This window comes from Triticum aestivum, chromosome 4D (genome assembly GCF_018294505.1).
Source record: "Triticum aestivum cultivar Chinese Spring chromosome 4D, IWGSC CS RefSeq v2.1, whole genome shotgun sequence".
NCBI classification, from domain to species: Eukaryota; Viridiplantae; Streptophyta; class Magnoliopsida; order Poales; family Poaceae; genus Triticum; species Triticum aestivum.
The window spans coordinates 270,863,924-270,887,190 of NC_057805.1; the positions used below are offsets into that span (position 1 = coordinate 270,863,924).

The 23,267-nt window shown below is 43.3% G+C and overlaps 1 protein-coding gene and 1 non-coding gene across 2 annotated transcripts; both read right to left on the bottom strand.

Annotated features, from left to right (window-relative positions):
- Window positions 1-14,777: 14,777 nt before the first annotated feature.
- Window positions 14,778-16,949, bottom strand: LOC123097442 (photosystem I P700 chlorophyll a apoprotein A2). Its single transcript, XM_044519182.1, has one exon. It carries the CDS (start codon window positions 16,934-16,936, stop codon window positions 15,878-15,880), a length of 1,059 nt encoding a protein of 352 aa, XP_044375117.1. The 5' UTR covers window positions 16,937-16,949; the 3' UTR covers window positions 14,778-15,877.
- Window positions 14,963-15,034, bottom strand: TRNAR-UCU (transfer RNA arginine (anticodon UCU)). The gene has a single exon. It is a non-coding gene; the product is annotated as a tRNA-Arg (tRNA).
- Window positions 16,950-23,267: the final 6,318 nt, after the last annotated feature.

The window sequence follows — 23,267 nt, forward strand, 5'->3', positions numbered from 1 at the left end:
CTCCGGGATCCTGGATCCAATGTAGAGCTGGCCTTCGACAAGGTGATCCCTTTTCGCCGTATTTATTCATCATCGTCGCAGATGTCCTTCAAAGACTGATCACACAGGCTTTCAGGCAAAACGAACTATGCCACCCCCTCCGTTCGAATGAACCACCCGTAACCCTACAGTACGCCGATGACACACTTATTATTGCTGCTGCCAGCGTCGCAGCAACCACTATTCTCAAAAACACTCTGCATGATTTCGCCCTAGCAACTGGCCTAGTCATCAACCTCCAAAAAACCTCGCTTCTCACCATTGCCACAGATGACCCCACCCAAAACAACATCGCTGCAACTATTGGATGCAATCTCTCCTCCTTCCCGTTAATCTACCTAGGCCTCCCTCTCTCCCCTCTCAAACTACCACTCTCAGCTTTCGACCCTATACTAGATAGCTTTCGAAAACTCCTTTTCGGATGGGTTGCGCGTCTGCTCTCTCGTGGAGCAAGACTAACCTTGCTCACTGCTGTCCTCGATTCCTTAACTATTTACTTCATGTCCGTTTTTCGCCTACCGAAGTCTATCCTAGTTAAGCTAGACGCCATCCGGAGAGCTTTTTTCTGGTCTAACGAAGAAACTTGCACGGGTGCAAAGTGTCTGGTCGCGTGGAAAAATGTTTGCAGGCCTAAAGAACTGGGTGGTCTAGGCATTAAAAATCTTGAAATTCAGAACCGCTGCCTACTTATGAAATTTTCCTTCAAAATTTTGCAACACCCAAACATCCCCTGGACCCAGTGGTATCATCAACAATACCCACTTGGGATTGCAACAAAAACCCCTAGGCCTTTTTTCCTTTGGAAGATTATAAACAAAAACCTGCCTCTCCTAATTGAGCACTCCTTCGTGATTACCTACAACGGCCTCTCCACTTTCTTTTGGCTAGATAAATGGCTTCTTGACTCACCTCTACAAAAAGCTTTCCCCCACCTATACTCCCACTCCATAGATGACAAGGTTCTAGTGGCTACAGTTTGGCAAACCAGCTTATTATCGAACCTGCGGAACCGTCTTACTAATGCTGCTGCTCGAGAGTTGGACTGTCTGTTGTTGTTGTTGCAGGATTTCCAGCAGGTCGACCGTCCAGACGAGCGGTCCCTCACGCATGGGCTTGCTTTCTCTGCCAAGCACGCTTACTCTTCCATTGTTGCTGATGACTCCTTCGATCCCCACCATGATTTTGTTTGGGCCTCTAAGGTTCCGATCAAAGTCAAGATTTTCGCTTGGCTTCTCCGCGATCGGCTAAATACGAAGGCCAACATGTTTCACAATAATGTGGCTCAATCCGCAGTGTGCCCTCGATGTCAAGACCCATATGAGGATGCTCTTCACCTCATCTCCACCTGCTCCTATGCTACACAAGTTTGGTCCAGCATGGGCATGTTTGCTCCGACATCTCTCACTGCTCTTCACCAACACCCACCGATTCAGGGCCTCAACCCCAACATCTGGCCATCGGTGGCCCTCACCATAACTTGGAAGCTCTGGGACTCAAGAAATGCTCCCGTGTTCAGGAACGAGGACCACTCTCACAGATTAACGCTAAGAAATATTGTAGCAGACTTCTCTCTCTGGGTTTTCCGGTTCAAAAAAAATGAGGACAGGGCTTCAGCTAGACAGTGGCTAAATTTTCTCTCCTTTGCAATTCCCTCTAGCTGAACTTGTAACAATAACTTGCCTGTATTCCCCTGAACCCTTTGAATGGTAATATATTCAGGTGGGGAAGCTCTCCCCCCCGTTGACCGTTCAAGAAAAAAACATTCTTCTCAAAGTTACAAAAAATAGCATGGTCCATGTATCATGTAAATACTGACAAAACACTACAGCGATTTTCCTTGTATAAGATTTTTTTTTGAAGGAACCTTGTATAAGAATTTGTACCCTTGTACTGGATTCGTTTGCACAAATTTCAGATTCCCCCTTCCTCGGTGGAGTACTGGTTGTGAATATTTATTTATTTTGTGTACATGCAATTTATAACAAAATGGTTACAAACTAACGTGTTGATGTGCCTTTGGGTTATACTTATGTAATTGATTCCACTTTGAATATACAATGCCATCGATGTAACTTTGGTGAACTTTTGGAGATACTTAGGTGAAACAGCATGCAACAACTATAGAATTTAGTTTTCCATTCTTTAACATGACACTCTTTTGGTTATGTGTCAGTAACGACAATGTTTAATAATAAATTACTTCCTCCGTAAATTAATATAAAATCGTTTAGATTACTATTTTAGTGATCTAAACAATCTTATATTAGTTTACAGAGGGAGTACAATCTTTCACTAACAGAACCACTTACGGAGCAGTACAAGTGGTCTTACGTCAACAGCAAGGGCACCAGGCAGAGGAGAATATGGTAGCAGAGTGGAATAGAAGAAGACCCAAATAAGCCGCCCTGTGAATCACGTACTTAATTTTAGAACCCTGATGAGTAGTTATGTGGAATTAGGACTAACTTGACACTTTTGGAATAGTACTAGAACCTCATATATGTCACTAAAGAAATAAGAACAACACAGCAACATAATTTAGTAGCTCCAAATATATGGTTAATGAAGCGAAGCAAAAATGCCAAATGGAGGCTGAATTTAAAAACTTTAAACTTTTCTAAAAAAAATACACATATACATAGAGACATAATGTACATGTTTGTAAACACGCTAAAATGTGAGCTAAAAAACAAAAACAAATTTGTGGCTTTTTTTAAGAACCACCCTCAAGGCACTATTCAATAATATATGCGGATTCACAACCAATTGTACAACGTCGAGAAAATGCAGGGGTTACAAAATCAAGCAATCAAGCATACATAGTAACCGCCTCCCTAGCACTGTTATGGGTGGCGGAATTTGCTTCTCTGTTCACATCATCCCTAGTAATAGTGCTAGGAAAACCGAGAAAACCCCTTATCTCTCCCACTCCCACGCCCAAAAAGCTTCCATCTCTTATTGCTGTCTCGACATACTCAGCATAGCATCCGCACCCGGTGGAATAAAGATCTTACGAACAAGGTCACTATCCCAGTTGCCTGTTCCTTCATCCAACAGGTCCTGCACCAACTGAACTAGGTCCTTACTCAATCGACAAACAAGCTACATGTACGTGAAAAATCCACTTATCATGCCAAATTGTTGTTGAGTGACTGTCACCAATTCTTCTTACGAGACTTTCCTTTAGCATCTTCTTCCCGTGTATCATCGCTCTCAAGGTTCGAGAGGAGCTCTTAGGGCAGTCCGCATTCAAAAGGTCACCATCTGGATAGTACCTACCCTTCAACACCGAGCACAATGGTTCTCTGGTTTGTCCATGAGGCGCCATGCGTGTTTCGCTAACATCGAACCATTGGAAAGCCCAAGATCCCAAAACCCCATACAATGTGTGATCTTTGAAATAAGCAATTTCTCTTAGGATTGCCAATGCATACCTCTATTATCTAGAGATCCTGTCTTCAGGTACTTTCACATTACTGTCGTTACTTTCTTGCATAACCCCTTGATAATCCCCAAGTGCAAGGAATTGTCGTAGCACTTTCCAATAATGGAAGTGGTAAGTGGAGTGTCGAACCCACAAGGCGCTAAAGGTAAAATCAATATTCTCTTAGTTCCTATCCGCCAATGATACAACCCTATGTACACGGAGCGTTTGCTTTATCTAGAAACAAGAAATAAAACTACCTTACGGGTATAAGGAGGTAGCTTTGCAAGATAACGAAGAATATGAACACAAAAGATAGGTGCTGCCAATGTAAATATATAATATATTACAATATAATACAAATAGCGAGTGTGGGATAGTGGTGGCATGGTGTGCGGAATTGTCACTACGCAATCAGCTAAGTTGCTAAACCGATCTTCACTTCAAGTTTATATGTGGGAGAGGCCTCTTCTAGCATGTCATCCCTTACTTGGAATTCTATGCACTTATGATTGGAACTGTTAGCAAGCATCTGCAACCACTAACAAGTTCATTAAGGTAAACCCAATCATAACATTACGATATATTGGCCCCCCTTTAATCCCATATGCATCAATTTCTACATTTAGCCTGGGTAATATCTGACACTCCGGCCAGCCTATGCATAGTCCTATCAACATACTACTAGCCCTAAGATGTGATCCATGTGCGCATATGATGGACACCAAAGGACAGTAACATAACCACAAGCAACCCAACAATCATGACAATTCACCAATTAACCCATATGACAACATTAATCGGACACAAACAAGATGCAAAAAATCATCAAAATAATAATCAATAGCATCCAACACCATGTTCAAGTAAGGGATTACAACGGGTTGTGGGAGAGTGGACCGCTGAAAAGAGGCGAGGAAGGTGATGAAGATGTTGGTGAAGACGACGACGTTGATGAAGAAGATCGTCATGACGATGGTTCCCTCAACGGCACTCCGGCGCCACCGGGAGAGAGCCCCCCAGACCTGCTCCTCCATGGCCTCCCCTTAGATGGCGAGAGGTTCTCCCCTCTGGTCCTTGGCCTCCATGGCGCCCAGAGGGGTGCGGGAGCCCCTCCTAGATTGGTTCTCTTCTCTCTGTTTCATCTTCTGTTTTCTTATCGAACACCATTTCTTTTATAGCTGGAGATCCGTAACTCCGATCAGGCTGAAATTTTGAGGGAATTTTTCTCCGAAAATTAGCTTTCTTGCGGCGAAAGAAGAGTTCCAACCAACTTAAGGGCTTCCACACGAGCCCATGGCACGGCCGGGGGGTGGCCATACCACCTGCCCATGTGGCGCCCTCAGGCATTATTTTGCGTTGATTCCCACTACAAGAAATATGGCAACTTGCGACCATCAATATTGGTCACTGAATGGTCATTGTTTTTCATTTGCGACCTTTTTGTGACCAAAAACAGTTGGTCAAAAGCTGTCCGCCTTTAATGAAACTTAACGACCTTCTTTGTGATATGGTCGTAGAAGGCTATGACAAAAATAAAAGGTCGTTGGTCCTACGACCAATTGTTTTGCTCGCTGGTTGTCTGCCCAGGCCACGTTGTATCCAACTGTTGGGGAACGCAGTAATTTCAAAAAAATTCCTACGCACACGCAAGATTCATCTAGGAGAAGCTTAGCAACGAGCGGGGAGAGTGTGTCCACATACCCTCATAGACTGAAAGCGAAAGCGTTTAGTAACACGGTTGATGTAGTCGAACGTCTTCGCGATCCAACCGATCCAAGCACCGAACGTACGGCACCTCCGCGTTCAGCACACGTTCAGCTCGGTGACGTCCCTCGAACTCTTGATCCAGTTGAGGCCGAGGGAGAGTTCCGTCAGCACGACGGCGTGGTGACGGTGATGATGAAGTTACCGGCGCAGGGCTTCGCCTAAGCACTACGACGATATGACCCAGGTGTGTAACTGTGGAGGGGGCACCGCACACGGCTAAGAGATTGTCTGTTGTGCTATTGGGGTGCCCCCTGGCCACGTATATAAAGGAGGGAGGAAGAGGAGGCCGGCCTAGGAGGGGCGCGCCTATAGGGGAGTCCAACTAGGATTCCCAATCCTAGTTGGAGTCCCCTTCTTTTTCCAATAGGGGAGAGAGGGAAGGAGTAGGAGAGGGAGAAGGAAAGAGATGGGGGCGCCGCCCCCTCCCTAGTCCAATTCGGATTTGCCATGGGGGGGGGGGGCGGCCACCCCCTGAGGCCCTTCTCCTTTCCCGTATGGCCCATTAAAGCCCACTACTTCCCCCGGCGAATTCCCGTAACTCTCCGGTACTCCGAAAATACCCGACTCACTCGGAACCTTTCCGATGTCCGAATATAGCCTTTCAATATATCGATCTTTACGTCTCAAGCATTTTAAGAATCCTCGTCATGTCCGTGATTTCATCCGGGACTCCGAACAACCTTCGGTACATCAAATCACATAATTCATAATACAAATCGTCATCGAACGTTAAGCGTGCGGACCCTACGGGTTCGAGAACTATGTAGACATGACCGAGACACATCTCCGGTCAATAACCAATACCGGAACCTGGATGCTCATGTTGGCTCCTACATATTCTACGAAGATCTTTATCGGTCAAACCGCATAACAACATACGTTGTTCCCTTTGTCATCGGTATGTTACTTGCCCGAGATTCGATCGTCGGTATCATACTACCTAGTTCAATCTCGTTACCGGCAAGTCTCTTTACTCGTTCCGTTATGCATCATCCTATAACTAGCTTATTAGTCACATTGCTTGCAAGGCTTATAGTGATGTGCATTACCGAGAGGGCCCAGAGATACCTCTCTGACAATCGGAGTGACAAATCCTAATCTCGATCTATGCCAACTAAACAAACACCATGGGAGACACCTGTAGAGCATCTTTATAATCACCCAGTTACGTTGTGACGTTTGATAGCACACTAAGTGTTCCTCCGGTATTCGGGAGTTGCGTAATCTCATAGTCATAGGAACATGTATAAGTTATGAAAAAAGCAATAGCAATAAACTAAACGATCATAGTGCTAAGATAACAGATGGGTCAAGTCAATCACATCATTCTCTAATGATGTGATCCCGTTGATCAAATGACAACTCATGTCTATGGCTAGGAAACTTAACCATCTTTGATTAACGAGCTAGTCAAGTAGAGGCATACTAGTGACATTCTATTTGTCTATGTATTCACACATGTACTAAGTTTCCAGTTAATACAATTCTAGCAAGAATAATAAACATTTATCATGATATAAGGAAATATAAATAACAACTTTATTATTGCCTATAGGGCATATTTTCTTCAGTCTCCCACTTGCACTAGAGTCAATAATCTAGTTCACATCGCCATGTGATTTAACACCAATAGTTCACATCACCATGTGATTAGTTCACATCGCCATGTGACTAATACCCAAAGGGTTTTACTAGAGTTAATAATCTAGTTCACATCACTATGTGATTAACACCGAAAGAGTACTAAGGTGTGATCATGTTTTGCTTGTGAGAGAAGTTTAGTCAACGGGTTTGCCAAATTCAGGTCCGTATGTATTTTGCAAATTTCTATGTCTACAATGCTCTGCAGGAAGCTACTTTAGCTAATTGCTCCCACTTTCAATATGTATCCGGATTGTGACTTAGAGTCATCCAGATCGGTGTCAAAGCTTGCATCGACGTAACTCTTTACGATGAACTCTTTATCACCTCCATAACCGAGAAATATTTCCTTAGTCCTCTAAGGATAATTTTGACCGCTGTCTAGTGATCTACTCCTAGATCAGAATTGTACTCCCTTGCCAAACTCAGGCAGGGTATACAATAGGTCTGGTACACAGCATGGCATACTTTATAGAACCTATGGTTGAGGCATAGGGAATGACTTTCATTCTCTCTCTATCTTCTGCCGTGGTCGGGCTTTGAGTCTTACTCAACTTCACACCTTGCAACACATGCAAGAACTCTTTCTTTGAATGTTCCATTTTGAACTACTTCAAAAACTTGTCAAGGTATGTACTCACTGAAAAAACTTATCAAGCGTCTTAATCTATCTCTATAGATCTTGATGCTCAATATGTAAGCAGCTTCACCGAGGTCTTTCTTTGAAAAACTCATTTCAAACACTCCTTTATGCTTTCCAGAAAATTCTACATTATTTCCGATCAACAATATGTCATTCACATATACTTATCAGAAATGCTGTAGTGCTCCTACTCACTTTCTTGTAAATACAGGCTTCACCGCAAGTCTGATAAAACTATATATGCTTTGATCAACTCATCAAAGCGTATATTCCAACTCCGAGATGCTTGCACCAGTCCATAGATGGATCACTGGAGCTTGCACACTTTGTTAGCACCTTTAGGATTGACAAAACCTTCTTGTTGTATCATATACAACTCTTCTTTAAGAAATCCATTAAGGAATGCAGTTTGACATCCATTTGTCAGATTTCATAAAATGTGGCAATTGCTACCATGATTCGGATAGATTTAAGCATCGCTACGAGTGAGAAAATCTCATGGTAGTCAACACCTTGAACTTGTCGAAAACTTTTTTCCGACAATTCGAGCTTTGTAGATAGTAACACTACTATCAGCGTCCGTCTTCCTCTTGAAGATCCATTTATTCTCAATGTTTTGCCGATCATCGGGCAAATCCATCAAAGTCCACACTTTGTTTTCATACATGGATCCCATCTCAGATTTCATGGCCTCAAGCCATTTCGCGGAATCTGGGCTCATCATCGCTTCCTCATAGTTCGTAGGTTCATCATGGCCTAGTAACATGACTTTCAAAACAGGATTACCATACCACTCTGGTGCGGATCGTACTCTGGTTGACCTACGAGGTTCGGTAGTAACTTGATCTGAAGTTTCATGATCATCATCATTAACTTCCTCACTAATTGGTGTAGGCATCACTGGAACTGATTACAGTGATGAGCTACTTTCCAATTCGAGAGAAGGTACAATTACCTCATCAAGTTCTACTTTCCTCCCACTCACTTCTTTCGAGAGAAACTCCTTCTCTAGAAAGGATCCATTCTTAGCAACAAAGATCTTGCCTTCAGATCTGTGATAGAAGGTGTACCCAACAGTCTCCTTTGGGTATCGTATGAAGACACATTTCTCTGATATGGGTTTGAGCTTATCGGGTTGAAACTTTTTCACATAAGCATCGCAGCCCTAAACTTTAAGAAACGACAGCTTAGGTTTCTTGCCAAACCACAGTTCATATGGTGTCGTCTCAACGGATTTAGATGGTGCCCTATTTAACGTGAATGCAGCTGTCTCTAATGCATAACCCCAAAATGATAGTGATGAATCGGTAAGAGACATCATAGATTGCACCATATCTAATAAAGTACGGTTATGACATTCGGACACACCATTACTCTGTGGTGTTCCAGGTGGCGTGAGTTGCGAAACTATTCCACATCATTTTAAATGAAGACCAAACTCGTAACTCAAATATTCGTCTCCGCGATCAGATGGTAGAAACTTTATTTTATTGTTACGATGATTTTCCACTTCACTCTGAAATTCTTTGAACTTTTCAAATGTTTCATACTTATGTTTCATCAAGTAGATATACCCATATCTGCTCAAATCATCTGTGAGGTCAGAAAATAACGATACCCGCCGCGAGCCTCAACACTTATCGGATCGCATACATCAGTATGTATTATTTCCAATAAGTCAGTTGCTCGCTCCATTGTTCCGGAGAACAGAGTTTTAGTCATCTTGCCCATGAGGCATGGTTCGCAAGCATCAAGTGATTCATAATCAAGTGATTCCAAAAGTCCATCAGCATGGAGTTTCTTCATGCGCTTTACACCAATATGACCTAAACGGCAGTGCCACAAATAAGTTGCACTATCATTATTAACTTTGCATCTTTTGGTTTCAATATTATGAATATGTGTATCACTACGATCGAGATTCAATAAACCATTTATATTGAGTGTATGACCATAGAAGGTTTTATTCATGTAAATAGAACAACAATTATTCTTTGACTTAAATGAATAACCGTATTGCAATAAACATGATCCAATCATATTTATGCTCAACGCAAACACCAAATAACATTTATTTTAGGTTCAAAACTAATCCCGAAGGTAAAGGGAGTGTGCGATGGTGATCTTATCAACCTTGGAATCACTTCCAACTCACATCATCACCTCACCCTTAACTAGTCTCTGTTTATTTTGCAACTCCCGTTTCGAGTTACTACTCTTAGCAACTGAACCAGTATCAAATACTGAGGGGTTGCTATAAACACTAGTAAAGTACACATCAATAACATGTATATCAAATATACCTTTGTTCACTTTGCCATCCTTCTTATCCGCCAAGTATCTAGGGCAGTTCCACTTCCAGTGACCATTTCCTTTGCAGTAGAAGCACTCAGTTTCAGGCTTGGGTCTATCTTTGGGCTTCTTCATGGGAGTGACAACTTGCTTGCCATTCTTCTTGAAGTTCCCTTTCTTTCCCTTGCCCTTTTACTTGAAACTAGTAGTTTTGTCAACCATCAACATTTGATGCTTTTCTTGATTTCTACATTCGTCGATTTCAGCATCACGAAGAGCTCGGGAATCGTTTTCGTCATCCCTTGCATATTATAGTTCATCACGAAGTTCCAGTAACTTGGTGATAGTGACTAGAGAACTCTGTCAATCGCTATTTTATCTGGAAGATTAACTCCCACTTGATTCAAGTGATTGTAGTACTCAGACAATCTGAGCACATGCTCACTGGTTGAGCTATTCTCCTCCATCTTGTAGGCAAAGTACTTGTCAGAGGTCTCATACCTCTCGACTCGGGCATGAGTCTAAAATACCAATTTCAGCTCTTGGAACATCTTATATGCTCAGTGGCGTTCAAAACATTTGTGAAGTCCCGGTTCTAAGCCGTAAAGCATGGTGCACTAAACTATCAAGTAGTCATCATACCGAGCTTGCCAAATGTTCATAACGTCTACATCTGCTCCTGCAATAGGTCCGTCACCTAGCGGTGCATCAAGGACATAATTCTTCTGTGCAGCAATGAGGACAATCCTCAGATCACGGACCTGGTCCGCATCATTGCTACTATCATCTTTCAACATAGTTTTTCTCTAGGAACATATCAAAAATAAACGGGGAGCTACATCGCGAGCTATTGATCTACAACACAGTTATGCAAATACTACCAAGACTAAGTTCATGATAAATTAAAGTTCAATTAATCATATTACTTAAGAACTCCCACTTAGATAGATATCCCTCTAATCATCTAAGTGATCACGTGATCCATATCAACTAAACCATGTCCGATCATCACGTGAGATGGAGTAGTTTTCAATGGTGAACATCACTATGTTGATCATATCTACTATATGATTCACGCTCGACCTTTCGGTCTTAGTGTTCCGAGGCCATATCTGCATATGCTAGGCTCGTCAAGTTTAACCCGAGTATTCTGCGTGTGCAAAACTGGCTTGCACCCGTTGTATGTGAACGTAGAGCTTATCACACCCGATCATCACGTGGTGTCTCGGCACAACGAACTGTCTCAACGGCGCATACTCAGGGAGAACACTTGTACCTTGAAATTTAGTGAGAGATCATCTTATAATGCTACCGCCGTACTAAGCAAAATAAGATGCATAAAGGATAAACATCACATGCAATCAATATAAGTGATATGATATGGCCATCATCATCTTGTGACTTTGATCTCCATCTCGAAAGCACCGTCATGATCACCATCGTCACCGGCTTGACACCTTGATCTCCATCGAAGCATCGTTGTCGTCTTGCCAACTATTGCTTCTACGACTATCGCTGCCGCTTAGTGATAAAGTAAAGCAATTACATGGCGATTGCATTTCATACAATAAAGCGACAACCATATGGCTCCTGCCAGTTGCCGATAACTATTACAAAACATGATCATCTCATACAACAATTTATATAATCACGTCTTAACCATATCACATCACAACATGCCCTGCAAAAACAAGTTAGACGTCCTCTACTTTGTTGTTGCCAGTTTTACGTGGCTGCTACGGGCTTAGCAAGAACCCTTCTTACCTACGCATCAAAACCACAACGATTTTTCGTCAAGTTTGCTGTTTTAACCTTCAACAAGGACCGGGCGTAGTCACACTCGATTCAACTAAAGTTGGAGAAACAGACACCCACTAGCCACCTGTGTGCGAAGCACGTCGGTAGAACCAGTCTCGCGTAAGCGTACGCGTAATGTCGGTATGAGCCGCTTCATCCAACAATACCGCCGAATCAAAGTATGACATGCTGGTAAGCAGTATGACTATTATCGCCCACAACTCTTTGTGTTCTACTCGTGCATATAACATCTACGCATAGACCTGGCTCGGATGCCACTGTTGGGGAACGCAGTAAATTCAAATAATTTCCTACGCACACGCAAGATCCATCTAGGAGAAGCTTAGCAACAAGCGGGGAGAGTGTGTCCACGTACCCTCGTAGACCGAAAGCGGAAGCGTTTAGTAACGCGGTTGATGTAGTCGAACGTCTCTGCGATCCAACCGATCCATGCACCGAACGTACGGCACCTCCGCGTTCAGCACACGTTCAGCTCGGTGACGTCCCTCGAACTCTTGATCCAGTTGAGGCCGAGGGAGAGTTCCGTCAGCACGACGGCATGGTGACGGTGATGATGAAGTTACCGGCGCAGGGCTTCGCCTAAGCACTACGATGATATGACCGAGGTGTGTAACTGTGAAGGGGGCACCGCACACGGCTAAGAGATTGTCTGTTGTGCTATTGGGGTGCCCCCTGGTCACGTATATAAAGGAGGGAGGAAGAGGAGGCCGGCCTAGAAGGGGCGCGCCTATAGGGGGAGTCCAACTAGGATTCCCAATCCTAGTTGGAGTCCCCTTCCTTTTCCAAGGGCGGTGCTCCTTTCTCAAACCAGAACAACTCTGAATGTTAGGGAAAATAAGGGAAGACCACCTGAGCGAACCGACCGCCCAACCTGCGTTGGATCCGCAGCTTGTGAATCGGCTTTTGGAAGGGGTGGAGGCTAATTTAGTTAGTGAGTGAGATGTTTTTCTACCTCCAAAAGGTTGGTTCTTCCCCTACAACCCCTACCCACGAGAAAACGGCTTGTCCCGTGGCTATCGAATTAAGAACGATAACAGGACTTGTAGGTTCTCCGGGTGAATCAGTTCAGTGAAGGAAGGGAGCGATGTCGCAGAGTCCAATCCTTTTTCGGACTTGAACTCAGTGGGTCCCACCAGCTAGCGTATGCGCGCCTTTTCCCATATAAAATAAGATCTGCTGCCCCTACGGAACCAACTGCTTTCGCGCCGGGGGGGGGGGGGGGGGGGCGAGTCCAAAAAAAAATCCAGAAAAAACTCCGCAACTTACGCTCTCATTGCAGCAGCACCTGTTAAAGTGGCGGCAAGAAAGAAAAGACCAAAAAGAAGGTTTTTTTAATACCTCCTAAGAAGAAGAATACTAGATTGACTCTAGAAGAGAGAGAAGGATAGATAGTATAGATGATATATGCGGCTTGTATGTATCAATTGACGGGTTTATGTTAGAGGAGACAATATCCATTTCAACCAATTATTAAAGATAAAAGGGCTAACTGCACAGCTAATTGAATTCCTTTTCGAGGTTGAGTTCATCTTGAAACCGCATTTGCTTCCTAATTGAACTGAGAAAAAATAAGAATATTAAAAGAAAGACTCCACAGAACATGAATGAATTCAGGTACATCACATCAGGCTGATATGTGCCAGTATCATACCTGTTTCAAGATTCTGGCTAAGCCCTTCTTGTTGCCACCCTCTCGAGCCCCAAGAAAACCCCCCTCTCCCTCAGACTCAATCTCTCTTTCGACTCTATATATGTGGGCACCTGATATCTATGAGGGTTCACCCACCCCGGTGACAACATTCCTTTCTATTGCGCCTAAAATCTCTATTTCTGCAAATATGTCACGTGTTTCTATTGTCACTCTGCGAATTGAGCTAGTTCCTATTTGGATTTGCCAGCTACTTGTTTCATTGCTTTAATTTGAGCCGCTGATCCTACTCTGGAAAGTGAAATACCCACATGAATAGCAGGTCAAATTCCGGAATTCGGATCCATTTGGCTCCAAAGGAGCAAGCGCGGGAGTTCTAATAGGACTTTGAGACTAGAAAAATCCTTCGGGCTGCTGAGAACAGAGAGAAGTAGTTGCAGAGAGGTTTGATAGGGATTCTTCCAATTCTTCCAAAGACAAAGTAGAACTTCGTTTTGAGGAGTTTGCCCCCCGTTCGCCGCCGTCCAGCCGGCGGCTACTCTGGGATGGATCGAGGTTTAGGCAGCTGCGGAATCTGCTATTGGATTAGCCATTTTCGTTATTACTTTTCGAGTCCGAGGGACTATTGCTGTCGAATCTATAAATTGCATTCAAGGTCAACCGATAGCCTAGCAAGGGACATCATTTGAGTTCCTAGCCGTGAACGAACTGCGTACATCCGTTTTTGCGTGATCTGTCTTCCTCGTCGTTCAATCAATCATGATTTCACGACTCATCGACCTTGTTCAGGAGTTGCGAACGGCATACTTTAATAATTTATGATGATCTCTCCAAACAGGCACAAGCTTATCGCCAAATGTCCCTTCTATTAAGAAGACCTCCCAGCCGTGAGGCTTATCCAGGGGATGTTTTTTATTTGCATTCACGCCTTTTAGAAAGAGCCGCTAAATTAAATTCTCTTTTAGGCGAAGGAAGTATGACCGCTTTACCAATAGTTGAGACTCAATCTGGAGACGTTTCCGCCTATATTCCTACTAATGTGATCTCCATTACAGATGGACAAATATTCTTATCTGCGGATCTATTCAATGCCGGAATTCGACCCGCTATTAATGTGGGTATTTCTGTTTCCAGAGTAGGATCCGCGGCTCAAATTAAAGCCATGAAACAAGTAGCTGGCAAATCAAAATTGGAACTAGCTCAATTCGCAGAGTTACAAGCCTTTGCACAATTCGCCTCTGCTCTCGATAAAACAAGTCAGAATCAATTGGCAAGGGGTCGACGATTAAGGGAATTGCTTAAACAATCCCAGGCAAATCCTCTCCCAGTGGAAGAGCAGATAGCTACTATTTATACCGGAACAAGAGGATATCTTGATTCGTTAGAAATTGAACAGGTAAATAAATTTCTGGATGAGTTACGTAAACATCTAAAAGATACTAAACCTCAATTCCAAGAAATTATATCTTCTAGCAAGACATTCACCGAGCAAGCGGAAATCCTTTTGAAGGAAGCTATTCAGGAACAGCTGGAACGGTTTTCTCTTCAGTAACAAATAAATTTTGCATGTCTACTCTTGTTAGTAGAATAGGAATCGTTGAGAAAGATTTTTCATTTGAATCATGCAAAAAAGTTTTCTTTGTTTTTAGTTTAGTATAGTTATTTAAAGAATAGATAGAAATAAGATTGCGTCCAATAGGATTTGAACCTATACCAAAGGTTTAGAAGACCTCTGTCCTATCCATTAGACAATGGACGCTTTTCTTTCATATTTTATTCTTTCTTTTATTTTTTTTCTTCTTCCGAGAAAAAACTGTTAGACCAAAACTCTTTTAGGAAATCAAAAAATCCAGATACAAATGCATGATGTATATATTATATCATGCATATATCATAAAGAAGGAGTATGGAGCCGGTAGTGGGAATCGAACCCGCAACCCCAAGGTTATGAGCCTTATGAGCTACCAAACTGCTCTATACTCTTAAACTAAAGAGGGGTAACTAGTGGATAAAAGAGGGTTGGATACGCCCCTCTACCAATATCTATACAAATAGAATAGTCCATTTATACAGAATGGTAAAGAGGGCTCCTCTATGATTATCAATTCCAGAAATCCATACAAATACGAAAGGGTATTTTATCCTTACCAACTGGATCTTGTTGCACCCGGTAACAAACATTCATAAACCATTTCTCGAAGTACGTGTCCGGATAGCCCAAAATGTCGATAGTTAGCTCTAGGTCTTCCGGTCAAAAAACAACGTCGATGAAGGCGTGTAGGTGCACTATTACGCGGTAGGGATTGCAATTTTTCTCGCATTTTAGTTTTTTCACTCAAACTCAAGGGAGAAACTTTGCTTCTTATCTTTTTTTTTAAAGATTGACGAATCAAATGATATTTCTGTTCTAATTTCTGCCGCTTCTTCTCCCTCTGAATCAAACTTTTTTTTGCCATAATGTGTCGTTGCTATTATTACCAAGTATACGGTTCTAATCCTAGATGGAAAAATAAATAGAAAAAGAAATCTAAAAAGGCAGATCCTCCCTCTCTATCAAGAGTAATGAACTAGGTGCTGATACAGTACAAAAAAACAAACTAAATTAACCAAACTTGCCTGATGTTGAGGCAATCAAGAAAGCTGCATAAGTGAATATATAACCCACGGAAAAGTGAGCTAATCCAACCAATCTTGCTTGCACAATGGAAAGAGCCACGGGCTTATCTCTCCAGCGAATTAAATTAGCTAAAGGTGTGCGTTCATGAGCCCATGCTAAAGTCTCAATTAATTCCTGCCAATACCCCCGCCAGGAAATTAAGAACATAAATCCAGTAGCCCAAACAAGATGTCCAAATAAGAACATCCACGCCCATACCGATAAACTATTCATCCCAAAAGGATTATATCCATTGATAAGTTGTGAAGAGTTTAACCATAGGTAATCTCTTAACCATCCCATCAAATAAGTGGAGGATTCATTAAATTGTGAAACGTTGCCCTGCCATAATGTGATATGTTTCCAATGCCAATAAAAAGTAACCCACCCAATGGTATTTAACATCCAGAAAACTGCCAAATAAAATGCGTCCCAAGCAGAAATATCACAAGTACCGCCGCGCCCTGGGCCGTCACAAGGAAAACTATATCCAAAATCCTTTTTATCCGGCATTAATTTGGAACCGCGTGCATCTAAAGCGCCCTTTACTAAAATCAATGTAGTTGTATGCAAACCTAGAGCAATAGCATGATGAACCAAGAAATCCCCAGGTCCTATTGTTAAGAAAAGCGAATTACTATTCTCATTAACAGCATTCAACCATCCGGGCAACCATAGGCTTCGACCCGCATTGAAAGCGGGGCCATTCGTTGAAGATAAGAGTATATCGAACCCATATGTCGTCTTGCCATGAGCAGATTGTATCCATTGGGCAAATATAAGTTCGATCAAGATTTGCTTTTCTGGAGTACCAAAAGCAAGCATGACGTCGTTATGAACATAAAGGCCCAAGGTATGGAATCCTAGAAAGAGGCTAGCCCAACTTAAATGAGATATGATAGCTTCTTTATGGTCTAACATTCTTGCCAATACATTATCCTCATTCTGTTCCGGATTGTAATCCCTAATGAAAAAAATAGCTCCATGAGCAAAAGCCCCTGTCATGATGAACCCTGCCATGTTGTTCTTTCAACATGATTCCTCAACAATTTTTTCATTGTAACTGACTCTTCGTTCTCTCCGTTCCACTTTGGTTTTCGACAGATTTTATTTTGATTTTCCCATCCTCATGGCCTTTCTATCTTTCTAATCTAATTTGAAATTGGATTCAAAAGAAAGCGGTTTCACGAGTTTCCCGTTCAACTTTCCGCTTCGCTCCACTGTTAGATAGGCAATTCAATAGTTACCGACGAAAGGAGGGGAGAGAGGGAAGGAGTAGGAGAGGGAGAAGGAAAGAGAGGGGGCGCCGCCCCCTCCCTAGTCCAATTTGGACTTGCCATTGGGGGGGGGGCGCGGCCACCCCTTGAGGCCCTTCTCTCCTTTCCCGTATGGCCCATTAAGGCCCACTACTTCCCCCGACGAATTCCCGTAACTCTCCGGTACTTCGAAAAATACTCGAATCACTCGGAACCTTTCCGATGTCCGAATATAGCCTTCCAATATATCGATCTTTACATCTCAACCATTTTGAGACTCCTCGTCATGTCCGTGATCTCATCCGGGACTCCGAACAACCTTTGGTACATCAAATCACATAACTCATAATACAAATCGTCATCGAACGTTAAGCGTGCGGACCCTACGGGTTCGAGAACTATGTAGACATAACCGAGACACGTCTCCGGTCAATAGCCAATAGCGGAACCTGGATGCTCATATTGGCTCCTACATATTCTACGAAGATCTTTATTGGTCAAAGCACATAACAACATACGTGGTTCCCTTTGTCATCGGTATGTTACTTGCCCGAGATTCGAACGTCGGTATCATCATACCTAGTTCAATCTCGTTACCGGCAAGTCTCTTTACTCGTTCCATAATGCATCATCCCGTAACTAGCTCATTAGTCACATTGCTTGCAAGGCTTATAGTGATGTGCATTACTGAGAGGGCCCAGAGATACCTCTCCGACAATCGGAGTGACAAATCCTAATCTCGATCTATGCCAACTAAACAAACACCATGGGAGACACCTGTAGAGCATATTTATAATCACCCAGTTACGTTGTGACGTTTGATAGCACACTAAGTGTTCCTCCGGTATTCGGGAGTTGCATAATCTCATACTCATAGGAACATGTATAAGTTATGAAGAAAGCAATAGCAATAAACTAAACGATCATAGTGCTAAGCTAACGGATGGGTCAAGTCAATCACATCATTCTCTAATGATGTGATCCCGTTGATCAAATGACAACTCATGTCTATGGCTAGGAAACTTAACCATCTTTGATTAACGAGCTAGTCAAGTAGAGGCATACTAGTGACATTCTGTTTGTCTATGTATTCACACATGTACTAAGTTTCCGGCTAATACAATTCTAGCATGAATAATAAACATTTATCATGATATAAGGAAATATAAATAACAACTTTATTATTGCCTCTAGGGCATATTTCCTTCACCAACGTGGCAAGCTGGCGTGGCAAATTTGCGACCAATTGAATTGGTCGTTGATAAGAATCAACCCGGTCTAGTTCGGTGTCTATATGGGCCAAGCCCATTAATTCAGCCCATATAATATATATTTTTCATGCTAACTTTGGTTAGCTACATGGGCCTGGCCCAACAATTCAACCTTTTCATTTTCTGGGCCATGACTATTGATTCTCCATTTTCGGCCATATTGTTTTTGTGCTGGTGCCACTGGTCAGATTGGTCCCACTTGTCATGCTGATATCATAATTGGACCAACACGCCAGAAATTTCAAAATTTGTCAAATAATGTTCATAAGTGCCCCCACCCCCGGCCAGGTTTCCGTTTCACAGGTATTGAAACTATATACACAATCAATATTTCAAATAGACTAGAGAGCAAATGAAGTTCATCCAAAACTACACTAAATATTACAATACATAATATGCTACTCTATCTAATATTTCACTCTGCCTAATATTACAATACATAATATGCTTCTCTTGCTGATAGGCTTCACGACTTTGCACTTGGCTTCATACTTCACCTGTGCAAAAAAAAAGAAGAATAAGAACCTGTAGGCAGCATCAAACATAGATATAAGCAAGAATTGACAATAAGCTCGATTTAACGACACAAGATTTTGACATATTTATACACAAGGCAATTCAACATTTAAGTTGAAGGTGTTCAGTAGCAAAACAAAACATGATATATACTAAACAACTTGAACTGGTAATACGCAACTAAATTGGCTATTAATACAACAAGCATGACATGACAACAGCTGCTTGATAGATTTGATTAAATATGTATAAAGAAGCAGCACACATCGACAACGGCACGAGGACCGAATCGAGGTACAAGACGACAAGCATGCGGCCTAGACCTAATGCTCTCGGCATCTTGACAAGGGAAGCACGCATCTCAAGACCAGCTGCATTTCCTAATATAACAGGTGAACCACAACATCAAGTATAATTAATGGCCAGTGCTGGCAGTACTGAATGTAAAACATGCATGATCTAATCCAAGACCACCTGCAGCCACGACATCAATCAACCTTCATTCAGTTGCAAACTACCTTCTAAACTTTTGCAACAAGGCATTCAGGAGCAGAGACTTACTTGGAGGGCAAAGAACTTGGTGTTCAGGTTCTGGGAGTTCTGCAGGATGTGCACCAAATGCAGCCACATGTCAGGGTTGTTTTGCAGATCCCGTAGTACCAGATTAGCGGCGCTCCTCTGGAACAAAGCAGCTCATTTCAATCAGCAAAGTTAAAAGCTGGCACATAAACCATCGCGGTAGTAGCATAACCCCGGCGCTGTTGTAAACCAAACATGTGTGTACATAAAGGGGTCACTTGCATCGCATGATCCCTTGGGCCTTGTGTGGAGTGGAGCATATACCACATGGTTCATTGCAAGCACAACAAGCAAGCACATCAATATTGGGCATAACAGGAGACACACAATTACAGAAGTAGAAACATTCCAATAGTTTAATACTACTAGGCTACATAACAGGATGAATCAAAGCAACAAATATAGACTTGATGTTATCAAACAGAGATTACAAATCTATAGAATAGGGATAAACCAGGGTGGACACACACACACTCTCTCTCTTCCTCAACATGTGTATATAGGCTAGATCGTTTAACAGATTGTTGTTGTACAAAAACAAATATGTTGTGGATCCATTGCTTAACTAGATTTAATGTTAAGCAGATGCTGGTGTTTTTCCTCAATCAAACTGATGTACCACTAGTACTAGCACTAAAGGATGAACTTGATAGCAAGAAAATCAAAACAAGGACGCACATGAGGATGTTGAGCGGGGGGCCCCTGTCGGCGAAGTCGGCGGCGAAGTTGCGGATGGAGGCCAGGGAGGAGAGGTCCTCAACATGTGTATATAGGCCAAATCATTTAACATATTGTTGTTGTACAAAAACAAATATGTTGTGGATCCATTGCTTGACTAGATTTAATGTTAAGCAGATGTGGTGTTTTTCCTCAATCAAACTGATGTACCAGTAGTACTACACTAAAGGATGAACTTGATAGCAAGGAAATCAAAACAAGGACGCACATGAGGATGTTGAGCAGGAGGCCCCTGTTGGCGAAGTCGGCGGTGAAGTTGCGGATGAGGCCAAGGAGGAGAGGTCCTCAACATGTGTATATAGGCCAAATTGTTTAACACATTGTTGTTGTACAAATTTTTTTGTTGTGGATCCATTGCTTGACTAGATTTAATGTTAAGCAGATGCTAGTGTTTTTCCTCAATCAAATTGATGTACCACTCGTACTAGCACTAAAGGATGAACTTGATAGGAAGGAAATCAAAACAAGGACGCACATGAGGATGTTGAGCGGGAGGCCCCTGTCGGCGAAGTCGGTGGCGAAGTTGTGGATGGAGGCCAGGGAGGAGAGGTCCTCAACATGTGTATATAGGCCAGATCATTTAACAGATTGTTGTTGTACAAAAACAAATATGTTGTGGATCCATTGCTTGAATAGATTTAATGTTAAGCAGATGCTGGTGTTTTTCCTTAATCAAAATGATGTACCACTAGTACTAGCACTAAAGGATGAACTTGACAGGAAGGAAATCAAAACAAGGACACACATGAGGATTTTGAGCGGGAGGCCCCTGTCGGCGAAGTCGACGGCGAAGTTGCGAATGGAGGCAAGCGAGGAGAGGTCCTCAACATGTGTATATAGGCCAGATCGTTTAACAGATTGTTGTTGTACAAAAACAAATATGTTGTGGATCCATTGCTTGACGAGATTTAATGTTAAGCAAATGCTGGTGTTTTTCCTCAATCAAACTGATGTACCACTAGTACTAGCACTAAAGGATGAACTTGACAGGAAGGAAATCAAAACAAGGACGCACATGAGGATGCTGAGCGGGAGGCCCGTGTCGACGAAGTCGGCGGCGAAGTTGCGGATGGAGGCCAGGGAGGAGAGGTCCTCAACATGTGTATATAGGCCAGATCGTTTAATAGATCGTTGTTGTACAAAAACAAATATGTTGTGGATCCATTGCTGGACTAGATTTAATGTTAAGCAGATGCTGGTGTTTTTCCTCAATCAAATCGATGTACCACTAGTACTAGCACTAAAGGATGAACTTGACAGGAAGGAAATACAAACAAGGACGCACATGAGGATGTTGAGCGAGAGGCTCCTGTCGCCGAAGTCGGCGACGAAGTTGCGGATGGAGGCCAGGGAGGAGAGGTCCTCAACATGTGTATATAGGCCAGATCGTTTAACAGATTGTTTTTGTACAAAAACAAATATGTTGTGGATCCATTGCTTGAGTAGATTTAATGTTAAGAAGATGCCGGTATTTTTCCTTAATCAAACTGATGTACCACTAGTACTAGCACTAAAGATGAACTTGACAGGAAGGAAATCAAAACAAGGACGCACATGAGGATGTTGAGCGGGAGGCCCCTGTCGGCGAATTCGGCGGCGAAGTTGCGGATGGAGGCAAGGGAGGAGAGGTCCTCAACATGTGTATATAGGCCAGATCGTTTAATAGATTGTTGTTGTACAAAAACAAACATGTTGTGGATCTATTGCTTGACTAGATTTAATGTTAAGCAGATGCTGGTGTTTTTCCTCAATCAAACTGATGTACCACTAGTACTAGCACTAAAGGATGAACTTGACAGGAAGGAAACCAAAACAAGGACGCACATGAGGATGCTGAGCGGGAGGCCCGTGTCGGCGAAGTCGGCAGCGAAGTTGCGGATGGAGGCCAGGGAGGAGAGGTCCTCAACATGTGTATATAGGCCAGATCGTTTAATAGATTGTTGTTGTACAAAAACAAATATCTTGTGGATCCATTGCTTGACTAGATTTAATGTTAAGCAGATGCTGGTGTTTTTCCTCAATCAAACTGATGTACCACTAGTACTAGCACTAAAGGATGAACTTCACAGGAAGGAAATCAAAACAAGGACACACATGAGGATGTTGAGCGGGAGGCCCCTGTCAGCGAAGTCGGCGACGAAGTTGCGGATGGAGGCCAGGGAGGAGAGGTACTCAACATGTGTATATAGGCCAGATCATTTAACAGATTGTTGTTGTACAAAAACAAATATGTTGTGGTCCATTGCTTGACTAGATTTAATGTTAAGCAGATGCTGGTGTTTTTCCTCAGTCAAACTGATGTACCACTAGTACTAGCACTAAAGGATGAACTTGACAGGAAGGAAATCAAAACAAGGACGCACATGAGGATGTTGAGCGGGAGGCCCCTGTCGGCGAAGTCGGCGGCTAAGTTGCGGATGGAGGTCAGGGAGGAGAGGTCCAGCTCTATCAGGTCGAGGCTGGTGGTGGGGGTCTCGGCAAGGACGACCTGGTGCACGGCCTCTGCCGTGGCGAGGTTGCGCACGACCATGACGATGTGGGCCCCGCATGCCGCTAGTAAGCGTGCCGTCTCGGAGGCGATGACGATGGTTGGGTCGGCGTCCTCGTCGTCCTCGAATGCGATGACCCAGACGGCCGTCGCAGGTTCGGGAGCGCCGCTTCGCACTGCCCGACCAGGGCCAGGGTGAGGGGAGGGCGATGTGGTGTGCGACGGCGGCGGGGGTCATCGACAGTGAGGGTGAGGGTGGGGCGGCGGCTACGGGAGTGGATCTCATCTCACTGAACTGAGAGAGAGAGAGCGGCGATTGGGACAGGAGGGGTGGTGGAAGGGGTATGGCCGGGGATGGGGGAGGAGGGGCGGCGGAGGAGGGATCCGGATCGGGGAGAGGGAGGCGGCAGCGCTTGACCTAGGGTTTCTCGGGAAGGAAGGGGATCGAGGGTGGAGGCAGGAGAGGTTAGTAAGAGACGCTGGATCCG